Source organism: Salvelinus sp. IW2-2015, linkage group LG4q.1:29, assembly GCF_002910315.2.
Source record: "Salvelinus sp. IW2-2015 linkage group LG4q.1:29, ASM291031v2, whole genome shotgun sequence".
Taxonomy (NCBI): Eukaryota; Metazoa; Chordata; class Actinopteri; order Salmoniformes; family Salmonidae; genus Salvelinus; species Salvelinus sp. IW2-2015.
The window spans coordinates 5,748,686-5,761,485 of NC_036842.1; the positions used below are offsets into that span (position 1 = coordinate 5,748,686).

General features: G+C 42.1%; 1 protein-coding gene across 1 annotated transcript in view; it reads left to right on the forward strand.

Moving 5' to 3' along the window:
• LOC111961300 (contactin-associated protein-like 4) overlaps positions 1-12,800 on the forward strand; it is a 198,404-nt gene that overhangs the window by 129,120 nt on the left and 56,484 nt on the right. The window contains exon 11 of the mRNA XM_023983461.3: positions 11,569-11,675. Within this exon, the coding sequence (XP_023839229.1) occupies positions 11,569-11,675 (107 nt within the window). The remainder of the gene's footprint in view (positions 1-11,568; positions 11,676-12,800) is intronic.

Sequence of the window (12,800 nt, forward strand, 5' to 3'; positions counted from 1 at the left end):
GCCTAAACTCAGATTTTTGGATATAAATATGAACTTTACCGAACAAAACATACATGTATTGTGTAACATGAAGTCCTATGAGTGTCATCTGATGAAGATCATCAAAGGTTAGTGATTCATTTTAACTCTATTTCTGCTTTTTGTTACTCCTCTCTTTGGCTGGAAAAATGGCTGTGTTTTTCTGTGGCTATGTACTGAGCTAACATAATCGCAAGGTGTACTTTCGCTGTTAATCCTTTTTGAAATCAGACACTTTGGCTGGATTAACGAGACGTTTATCTTTAAAATGGTGTATAATACTTGTATGTTTGAGGAATTTTAATTATGAGATTTCTGTTGTTTTGAATTTGGCGCCCAACAATTTCACTGGCTGTTGGTTAGGTGAGACGCTACCGTCCCACATATCCCAGAGAAGTTTAACAAGGCACCCCTGCTAATTRAAATGCATTCCAGGTGACTACCTTATGAAGCTGGTTCAGAGAATGCCAAGAGTCTGCAATGCTGATTATCTTTTTGGACTGTCTTTTTTGCCATTCATGAATGTTTTATTCAATGCGTTTCTCTGGGCTATAGTAGTAAAGGCCAAAATTCAGTATTTCATAAAATATATATATTTTTTAAGCATGTGATACCTAAAGGGGTCCTAAAATTCAAAATCAAATAGCTAAATAATCCATAATATGACCATCATAAAACAATTCCATATGTCAGCTTAGAACCGCCACCTAGTTTCCATCCTCCTCTGGGAACATTGAATTCAATACAAAACCTWGGAGGCTCATGGTTCTCACCCACTACCATAGACATACACAGTAATTATGACAACTTCCGGAGGACGTCCTCCAACCTATCAGAGCTCTTGCATTATGAAATGACATGTTGTCATCCCAATCAAAGGATCAGAGAATGAATCTAGTACGGAAAGCATAAGCTACTGCATTGCATAAAATGTCGTGAGTAATTGACTCAAAGAGAGAGAAAGACAATAATTGAACAGTTTTGAACAAATAAACATTTTCAAAAATGAAGGAGAAGCAAGACAGAGAGAGAGCTATCTATATATATTTTTTTTACTTACCCAGCTAGCAAATGCATTAAGCTAGTTTAGCATACTCAAACACCTGGCTCAAACAGAGAGGGATGCTATGTTACCTAGCTGGCTATGACTATCCAACAGTGGAACTCTACCAACTGAAGGTACGTTTTTGGTTTTATTAATTTATTGCCACAAATTACTGCATGATTGTAGCCTATTTACTAACGTGTTACATCTAGTACCTATGTTTGCTTGAGGTCAGCTAATATGGTGACAAAGATGTAGGCTGTGTGTAGCAGTTATTATATGAAGGTTTGGCTTCGAAAGGTTTTTCCACCTCGTCACAGACAGCTGATGTGTTGTGCACTGAAGTCCACAAGCGAAGTGAAAGGAATGGTGAGAGGAGGAGAGCGTGTAGATGCGAGAAGGAATTATAGAATGATCAAATGGATCATGCTGTTTGTATGTGGCTGCTATGAAAGTGAACTGTGTTTGCGTGTGATCAGGGGTGTATTCATTCTGCCGATTCTGTTGAAAAACGTTTCTTAAACGGAACGAAACAGGGATAAACATACTTGAATTTGTCCAATAGAAACTCTCGTTTGCAACTTTTGGWCTAATGATTACACCCTAGATCAGCTAGATGCAGGCAAGAGTGTGCATTGCGGTATTGAACGTGTCACTGTCTGTCACCTTGATTACTCAGAGCCTAAACTTATCGATGTTACATTGAGCTGGGTGAATGGAATATGAATGACAGTCATCCAATATGCTGTAATAGAAATAAGGCCATGCTCATCTTAAACAGCCCCGACCGCCACTGTAATGGACCTATATTTATACCGTTTCTTGACTGTCCAGTTGGCTAACAATCACTGGACAGTCAGGGAGCATAGAAAATTCCAAAAACGAGGAATAGAGGACAATTTTTTGCAAATTGTGACTGCAAGGAATTTATAAGCAATTGTCAGTTCGGCCCTCCGGGACGTTATTGAAGACCGAATGGTGCTCCCAGGGCAAAATGAGTATGACACTCCTGCTCTACCCCCTACTGCTGTTACGTAACTTCAGTCTCTCCACATTGTACATATGAATGCCTGTGTGATGCTGTTGCTCTGCTGCTTGTCAGGAAGGATGAAGAAATTAATACGAGAAAAGCCTCACCCTAGGGGAGTAGTGTTAGTGTGTGTGTGTGTGTGTGTGTGTGTGTGTGTGTGGTGTGGTGTGTTTGTGGTGGTGTGTGGCTGTGTGAGAGAGAGGAAGGGGACCAGGAGATTAAATTGTGCAGGGTATGCATGTGTGTGTGTGAGTGCGCCTGCCTTTGTGCATACATGTGGAAGCTAGAGGGGGAGCGCTGTTTTTAGCTGACTCCATGTCCCTGTGGTCTGTGTGACACCTTGGCATCAGGCAGGAGGCGTGTTGAAAGTGCTCCTTCGATAAATTAACAGGCATAAACAGTGCATCGAGTATATACTGAAATAATGACGCCAATGTTGACATGTCAGGCAGGCATGCTGCACACACCGTTACTTTAAGACACAGAGCGTGCGTGCGTGCGTGCGTGCGTGCGTGAGTGTGTGCGTGCGTGTGTGTGCATGACAAAGGGAATAAGGCGGTAGCACGAAGCCGGTAGCTAAGCCTGATGAGTGGATAGGGGAAATGAATAATTTATAATGCACAGAGATTTTAGTCTGCACTCTCTCTAGGTTTGCAAGATACCTAAATCTATAAAAAGACCAAGTTTCTCAGGAACAGAGAACAGGCACGATTAGGTCCATAGCCACCTCACCTTATACAGTAAGAATCGGAGATGTGTTGATGTCACTAATATACACTGCAAACATATATTTATCTTAAGATCTTAATCACCATAATGATTACCATTCTGCTAAATTTTCAAGATTTCCACCCCATAATTGTCCCACTTAATTGTATTTTATTATGTAGTGAAAATTACTTCCACTCTATTGTATAGTTATTCCACTCTTACCGATTACTAGCTAATTGCCTATAATTCCCCACAGCRTTCGCTCGTATTGCCATTCACGTATATTACCTCACCCCCTGCAGTGCTGCTTTTGTTTTCCCATTGGCTCTGCAGCAGAGGCTACTGCAGTGTATAGCCAGGTTATCTATGGCTGCTGTGAGTTTTGGATGACATTTGCTGTAACCAGACATGCCCTTACACAGTGGTGGAAAAAAATCCCAATTTTCCTGCTTGAGTAAAAGTAAAGATAACTAAATAGAAAATTACGAAAGTAAAAGTGAAAGTCACCCAGTGAAATATTTATTGAGTAAAAGTCTAAAAGTATTTGGTTTTAAATATACTTAAGTATCAAAATTAAATGTAATTGCTCAAATATAATATAAAAAGTAAAAGTATAAATCACTTCACATTCCTTATATTAAGCAAACCAGACGGGATAATTAAAAAATATATATAATTTAAGGATAGCCAGGGGCACACTCATACACTCAGACATAATTTACAAGCGAAGCATTTGTGTTTAGTCAGTCCGTCAGATCAGAGGCATTAGGGGTGACTAGCGATGTTCTCTTCAGAAGTGTGTGAATTTGACTATTTTCCTGTCCTGCTAAGCATTCGAAATGTAACGAGTACTTTTGGGTGTCAGAGAAAATGTATGGAGTAAAAAGTACATCATTTTCTTTAGGAATGTAGTGAAGTAAAAGTTGTCATAAATGTAAAGTACCGATACCCCCAAAAACGACTTAAGTATTTTTACTTAGGTACTTTACACCACTGCCCTTACAACAAAAAGACATGAAAGAATCACATGAAAAAAAAACACGTGGTTTTCAGACACATGAGTTGTTTCAACAAATCACAGCACAGATTGATGGGTACACTTCCTGCTTTTACTTCCTGTTTTGGTCCTATGTGAACACTCGCAATGGCCGCAAGTCCACCCATTACACCATCATTGACTTGAATAGGGACGCCTGTTCTATTCATTCTATTTCTATGGCAGCACATGCAGTCAGGAGCGAAAGAAAGGAAAAAATATTTGTCAAAACATAGATATATTTTATTATGGAGACCGCAGTCGTTTGGCTGGCCAATTACCATCACCCTAATTTGAACCCAGGTCTGGCTGTATTTTGCTGCATCGAGGAGTGTTGGACCAGTGAGTTTGGCCTCTGTCAGCTTGCAGAGATCACACCCCCCACCCAAACCCCCAGGATGCACCACTATCTCACCCTTAATATGCATTTAGATTTTCTTGAATTAGCAAATTAGAGCAGAGGCGCTAACAAACTATATAGACTTGCTGTATTTTGTTTCAATCAAAGCACTTTCTGCCTTGTGGTGCACGCTGTTGAGTTTTGGATGCATTATATACAAATATTTGTTTACTTTTCAGCTACCATCCTTAAATCTAATTTTAAAAAGTTTTTGGTGTAACAGTAACGTTATACTATCCTATTACAGTGCATTCGGAAAGTATTCAGACCCCTTGACTTCTTCCACATTTTGTTACATTACAGCCTTATTCTAAAATTGATTAAATAGTTTTTTCCCCTCATCAATCTGCACAGAGTACCCCATAATGACAAAGCAAAAACAGGTTTGCCAAGCGTCACGTCTGGAGGAAACCTGGCACCATCCCGACGGTGAAGCATGGTGGTGGCAGCATCATGCTGTGGGGATGTTTTTCAGCGGCAAGGACTGGGAGACTAGTCAGGATCTATAGAAAGATGAATGGAGCAAAGTACAGAGAGATCCTTGATGAAAACCTGCTCCAGAGCGCTCAGGACCTCAGACTGGGGTGAAGGTTCACCTACCAGCAGGACAATGACACTAAGCACACAGCCAAGACAACGCAGGAGTGGCTTCGGGACAAGTCTCTGACAAGTCTCTGACCTGAAAATAGCTGTGCAACGACACTCCCCATACAACCTGAGAGAGCTTGAGAGGATCTGCAGAGAAGAATGGGAGAAACTCCCCAAATACAGGTGTGCCAAGATTGTAGTCATACCTAAAAAGACTTGAGGCTGTAATCGCTGACGAAAACCTGGTTTTGCTCCTATCATTATGGGGTATTTATTGTGCGTAGATTGATACATGGGAGAAATGGTTTAATCCATTTTAGAATAAGGCTGTAACGGTACAAAATGTGGATAAAAGTCAACGGGTCTGAATACTTTCGTAAGCACTGYATATTTGGTTATGTGATGTCGAACGCTAATTCATCATTATGTGATCTTCCAAGAAGTTGATGCAGCTAACTTTAGTAAACAAGCACCATTGTGAGAAGTGGCAGAGCGAAGCTCCGGTGCGCTCAGGCAGCACTACACGCCTGCAGTCTGCTGCCCTTTTATGAGCAATTGAAACACACCTAGCTTACTCTTTTGCCTCATGCAAAATTTGGTGATGCAGAAATGAGAGACCACATACATCTGTGGATTTTTATGAAAATCTTTGATTTTTTGGGGTGGTTATGCAGACCCGCGAGCAACTGCTGCCCCTCATGATGAGTTCTGATTTATTTTTATTTTTTGGGCCACCATCCCTATCAAAGTTGCCCATCCCTGGCATATGACATTGGCCTATGTCTCGTCTTGCGCTGCAGAGAATATCAGATCTCAACAATGATTGGAGAAGTGTTTAACATAACCAGCAGGATAGGCTATCACAGTCATTAGCGCAAAATACAGGTCGAAATGTCTGACTTTAATACTGGGAAAATTAAATCAACCTTTTTTTCTTATTTAGTGGTGTTTGAATGTGTTGATAGAGTGCTGGACATGATTGTTTGATTGGGACAAAGGGCCAATTGCGGGACTGTCCCGCATAATCCTTGACATGTGGTCACTCTACCTGTCTCCTTCAGGGCCCTTGTCAGGCTCAGCCGCCTCTTGAAGACAAACTACAGTTCAGACACCAGTGAATGACGACTAAGAAAACAACACTGTAGCCTACACTGTTCTTTCTCCCGGCCTGCTGTGCCTGTCTCTCAGCCGGTGACTTTTCCGCCCTGTGACACGGCTATATTTGTGACCTCTCTGTGATTGGGGTCACGATGCAAGAGGCTTAGCCTGCCGAGGGCTGGGCTGGAGGTGGCATCAGGGCCAGGGAGAGAGGGGGTTATAAGTAGCAGAGGGTGCCTAGCTGTGCCAACCTCCTGTCACCCTGTCTGTGAGCTACTGTGGCATACTGTCCTGGAGCAGGTTCTCTCTCGTTCTCTCCCTCTCTGCAGAAGGGGATACAAATATATACTTTCTCGGTCCCATCACACTGTTCAGGGGAATGAGGTTATTTACTTTGTAGCTCGTTGAAGTCCTTTGTAGGACATTCTAGCACACTTTAAGGTTCTTTATCGGGGGGGTTCAGTGACATGGCTGTGAACTGTAATGACTTGGAGTCATGTTGAGTACAGTTGGATGGACACACCGCGTGATGATATACAGTGAAATGATATACACCAGCCAAGTGTCTCTTTGTATTGGTTAAACCAGCCAGACCCCATTCTTTCAGCATCAGACCCCGTGCTTGTCTTGCAGATGAAGACTGACATCCCTAAACTCATTCCCACTTTCCAAATACATTTCAACAATCTCCTCAACCCCTGGCACCGTTCTATCGTAGGGTGTTTTATCTGCTGTACCCATCACCCATCACTCTTCACATTCCATAAACGTTTAATTGCAACGTTTAACAACGCAACAGCGCCTCTTCAACCTCAGGAGGCTGAAGAAATTTGGCTTGGCCCCCTGAGCAACGGCCTGTTCACCCCGCTACTATCTAGAAGGCGGAGACAGTACAGGTGCATCATAGCTGGGACCAGGAGACTGATAAACAGGTTATATCCCCAGGCAATCAGCTGTTAAACAGCTGGCCTCCACCCGGTACCCTGCCCTGATCCTTAGACACTGTCACTAGCCGGTCACCACCCGGTACCCTGCCCTGATCCTTAGACACTGTCACTAGCCGGTCACCACCTGGTACTCTACCCTGCACCTTAGAGATTGTTCCCCTATATTCATAGAGTCATTGAACACTGGTCATTTTAATAATGTTTACATACTGTTCTACCCTCTTCATATGTATAGTATATAGTGTATTCTAACCATGGCTCATCCTACTACTACTATATACAGTATATATATTCCGGACTCGTTGTATGATGGCTCACTGATATTTCTTAATTTCTTGTTTTTTTTCTTCTTTTAACTTTTTGTATTATACAATATGTGTTTTGTTATTTTTAGATATTACTGCACTGCTGGAGCATAAGCATCTGAAAATTGGTGTATGTGTAAGTCTATGTAAACTTTGATTTGATTTGAATTTGTTTGTGAACCGGGCATTGTCAGCCCTGTGTTGTGACACCATTCCTTCATATGATTCTGACTTGACACAGCTATCATTCAGTCAGTGATGGTTGGTTGCTCCCTCTGGAGGACAGACAGGTGTGCGCGTGTCTGTGTGTCTGACTGTCTCAGAGCTCCGAGCAGTTGACCACCTGAACCCACAACGTCATAAAGGGACTGTTATTAACAAGAGAATGTTACCTGCCTGCAGGCATTTACTTGTGTGCCTGAGAAGAAAGCGTGCCATGTGAACAGCAGGCTGCAGTGAGAGATATAGTGTGTGTGTGTGTGCGTTTGAGAGAGAGAAAGATAATGTGTGCATGAGGCAGCAGGCAGCAGTGAGAGCGTGAGGCAGCCTGTGAAATCCTGTGATTCAGCTCAGTGGCTGTCCTGGAATCAATTCCAGTCAGGCCAGGCAGACGAATGTGTCTCAGGCAGGGCTGCTGGGTTGAGGATGATGGGGACGGCTGGCAGGATGTCCTCCCTCCTTCACATGCCATTTTAAATCTTTATCTGAGAGAGAACAGTGTTAGAAGGCAACCATTTCATTCTCAGCCTGAAATATGTTCTCACATTCCGTTCTTGTCGGGAAGGGCTCAAAATCCGTACCCATGCTGCGTTTAGAGCCTACAGCTACAAAATGCACACACATACGCTACCGTTCAAAAGTTTGGGGTCACTTAGAAATGTCCTTGTTTTCCATGAAATCATACATGAAATGATTCGCAAAATGAATGGGAAATATAGTCAAGACGTTGACAAGGTTATAAATAATGATTTTTAATTGAAATAATAATTGTGTCCTTCAAGCTTTGCTTTCGTCAAAGAATCCTCCATTTGCAGCAATTACAGCCTTGCAGACCTTTAGCRTTCTAGTTGTCAATTTGTTGAGGTAAYCTGAAGAGATTTCACCCCATGCTTCCTGAAGCACCTCCCACAAGTTGGATTGGCTTGATGGGCACTTCTTACGGTCAAGCTGCTCCCACAACAGCTCAATAGGGTTGAGATCCGGTGACTGTGATGGCCACTCCATTATAGACAGAATACCAGCTGACTGCTTCTTCCCTAAATAGTTGTTGCATAGATTGGAGCTTTGCTTTGGGTCATTGTCCTGTTGTATGAGGAAATTGGCTCCAATTAAGTGCCGTCCACAGGGTATGGCATGGCGTTGCAAAATGGAGTGATAGCATTCCTTCTTCAAGATCCCTTTAACCCTGTACAGATTCGTCTGTCCATAACACTTTTTTCCAATCTTTGTCTGTCCAGTGTCTGTGTTCTTTTGAACATCTTAATCTTTTATTTTTATTGGCCAGTCTGAGATATGGCTTTTTCTTTGCAACTCTGCCTAGAAGGTTAGCATCCCGGAGTCGCCTCTTCACTGTTGAAGTTGAGACTGGTGTTTTGCGGGTACTATTTAATGAAGCTGCCAGTTGAGGACTTGTGAGACATCTGTTTCTCAAACTAGACACTCTAATGTACTTGTCCTCTTGCTCAGTTGTGCACCGGGGCATCCCACTCCTCTTTCTATTCTGGTTCGAGACAGTTTGCGTTGTTCTGTGAAGGGAGTAGTACACAGCGTTGTACGAGATCTTCAGTTTCTTGGCAATTTCTTGCATGGATTAGCCTTCATTTCTCAGAACAAGAATAGACTGATGAGTTTCAGAAGAAAGTACTTTGTTTCCGGCATTTCCAGATACTCAGCTAGTCTAAAGAAGGCCAGTTTTATTTCTTCTTTAGTTAGCACAACAGTTTTCAGCTGTGCTAACATAATTGCAAAAGGGTTTTCTAATGATCAATTAGGCTTTTAAAATGATAAACTTGGATTAGCTAACACAACGTGCCATTGGAACACAGGAGAGATGTGTCACGCCCTGACCTTAGAGAGCCTTTTTTATGTCTCTTTTTGGTTTGGTCAGGGTGTGATTTGGGTGGGCATTCTATATCCTTTATTTCTATGATTTGTGTTTCTATGTTTTGGCCGGGTATGGTTCTCAATCAGGGACAGCTGTCTATCGTTGTCTCTGATTGGGAATCATACTTAGGCAGCCCTTTTTTCACACCTGTGATTGTGGGTAGTTATCTTTGTTAGTGGCACTTAGCCCTGTTAAGTTTCACGGTAATTTCTTTGTTTCTTGTTTTGTTGGCGACATTAACCTCTCTCGGGTACGTGAGACGTTAGCGTCCCACCTCTTCAACAGCCAGTGAAACTGCTGGGCGCCAAATTCAAATACAGAAATACTCATTATAAAAATTCTGAAAACCAAACATATTTTACATAGGTTTAAAGATGAACTTGTTTTGAATCCAACCACGGTGTCAGATTTAAAAAATGCTTTACGGCGAAAGCATACCTTACGATTATTTGAGAACATAGCCCAGCAGACAAATCATTACAAACAGTAACCAGCCAAGTAGAAGAGTTACACAAATCAGAAATAGAGATAAAAATTAATCCCTTACCTTTGATGATCTTCATATGGTTGCACTCAGCAGACATTCATTTACTCAATAAATGTTCCTTTTGTTCGATAAAGTCTCTTTATATCCAAAAACCTCAGTTTTGTTCACGCGTTTTCTTCAGTAATCCACAGGCTCAAACGCAGTCAAAACAGGCAGACAAAAAATCCAAATTGTATCCGTAAAGTTCATAGAAACATGTCATTGAATTTATATTCAATCCTCAGGTTGTTTTTAGCCTAAATAATCGATAATATTTCAACCGGACAATAACGTTGTCAATATAAAAGGTAAACAAGAAAAGCACTCTCTCGGTCGTGCGCATGAAAAAGCTCTGTGACACTTTAGGGTCCACCCATTCAGACTGCTCTTACTTCCTCATTTATCAGAATACAAGCCTGAAACCATTTCTAAAAACGGTTGACATCTAGTGGAAGGCATAGGAACTGCAATTTGAGTCCTAAATCAATGKATACTGTAATGGCATTGAGTAGAAAACTACAAAACAAAACAAAATCCTACTTCCTGAAGGAATTTCTCAGGTTTTCGCCTGCCAAATCAGTTCTGTTATACTCACAGACACTATTTTTCAGTTTTGGAAACTTTAGAGTGTTTTCTATCCAAACCTACCAGTTACATGCATATCATATCTTCTGGGCCCGAGAAGCAGGCAGTTTTATTTAGGCATGCTTTTCATCCAAAATTCCGAATGCTGCACCCTACCATAGAGAAGTTAAAATAAAAGTAAAATGTACGCTGACCACGCTGCACCTTGGTCTCCTTCCGACGACGGCCGTGACAAGATGGTTGCTGACAGTGGGCCTCTGTACGCCTATGTTGATATTCCATAAAAAGTCTGCCGTTTCTAGCTACAATAGTCATTTACAACATTAACAATGTCTACACTGTATTTCTGATCAATTTGATGTTATTTGAATGGACAGAAAATGTGCTTTTCTTTCAAAAACAAGGACATTTCTAAGTGACCCCAAACTTTTGAACGGTAGTGTATATGGTAACATAGGCTACGAAAAGGTATCTCCACACACGTGGCTTAAATTTTTTTTTTTTATTAGATTGTAATTATAATGGTGCCCATTATTAATTTTCAGAACTGACCCTTTCAAAGGAGAACATTCTCTTCATGTCATGAAGGGACATTCTAATAATGTCCACCTGTGCTGAACAGTTCTTGGGGATACTTTAGAAAGGTTTAGAGCAGCTCAAGTAAAAGGACATTGAACCGAAAGCTGATGCACTTATCTTAAGGACAGTATTATAAAGAACATACAGACACAGTTATTCCTAGACATTCACAGCACGTCAAACAATGGTTGTATTTAGTCAGATATGCCTTTCTGAGAAAAGAGTTTGCGGTGACCGTACAGCATTTACTGTGACACGGCCTCTGCAGAAGTCAGGGCATTCATGCTTCTCGCACTTTGCGGAGCAGAGTCGRGCTGTTATGAAGGAAGATTCCCCCACCTACCGTCAACCAATCATGTCAATACGGAGCTATACGGAGCCCTCCGCATTGTTACAAGGCACATGGCGATGYAGCACGGAGCTCGATTAGGCCTCGGCAAGCCTCCAGAGGCTCCGCAATTGCATCCACACCCTCCATAGCAAGCATAAATGGGCTTCTACTCTTGAAAGTGTACTTCAACCCTTGAAAAATATACATGCAGATTTTGGACCTTTTGAAAATCTGTGGTGAATAAATATCTCTCTTCTCTTTTCAGATGCTCTCCAAGCCATTGTGAACACGGTGGGAGATGCACTCAGTCTTGGAGTACCTTCCATTGCAATTGCTCTAACACAGGCTACAGTGGAGCAACGTGTCACAGCTGTAAGAGGCCTTTTCTGTATCTTCTGTGTTGGTTTTTGTATCTGAAGAATATCTACAGTACATGCCTGCATGTGGCTGTGTGACTAAACGGAACTAAGCAGAAATACTGTCAAGAGGATAATGTGTTTGTTCCGTACACATGCACAGTGAAACAGTCCGTTGAATTCAAGGTCAAACGCCTTATCTGTGATGCAGCAATAGCCTGCAGCAACGCCAGAACCTCTTGACAAAGCCACACCATAGATAAGGAATAGGACAGAGCCTGTACTGACGCTTCTCTCTCTCGCTGCAACCCGGGTCATCATAAATTGTGTGGAAGAAGATTAAAACGTGAAATTAAGCCATTTGTCAGTCAAACATAATCACCTCGCCATTTAACACGTTCACACTAGAGTTGCGCTGAAAGTGAGGTGGTGGTGGAGATAAAGAAAGGACTTGCAGCGATTGCCTCTGTGTGCATAATTAGATTTGAGCTGAGACCCAGATCAATCACAGGAAGTGTTTCAGGTGAGGAGGAAATAAGACATTTACGAGATTGGAGGTGTCACGTGTGACTAAACTGTTAAAAGGATGTTACTTATTCTGTTCTGTCTAGAGGGGAGGGGTTTTGTATTGTTTCAAATGTGTACGCGCACATCTAATGACTTGCGGGGTACAAAGAAATGTCTGACGGAGACCTTCGAGTCAAAAGGTTGCACAGCAAAACAACAGGAGCATTCATCGGTGTGCGGCACAGGAGTTTGGTGGTGGCCCTCATTGGGGAGGATGTGCTCGTGATAATGGTTGGAGCGGAATAGGTGGAATGGTATCAAATACATCAAGCACATGGTTTCCATGTGTTTGATACCATTCCATTCGCTCCGTTCCAGACATTATTATGAGCCGCCCTCCCCTCAGCAGCCTCCTGTGCTGGACGGGTATCTATGCTTTATTTCATGAGGGTCTGTACTATGCCAGGTCGATGTGTTCTAGTTACAGAACAGAAGGGTTTCGCAGTGCTGTTCATGGCGACCCACCACAGGGTGCACATTTTGTTCCTGTCCAGAACTAACAAATCTTATTCAACGAATCACCTCGTTGATTCAACAATTATCAAGCCCTTGATTAGCTGCAAGTGCGTGTGCT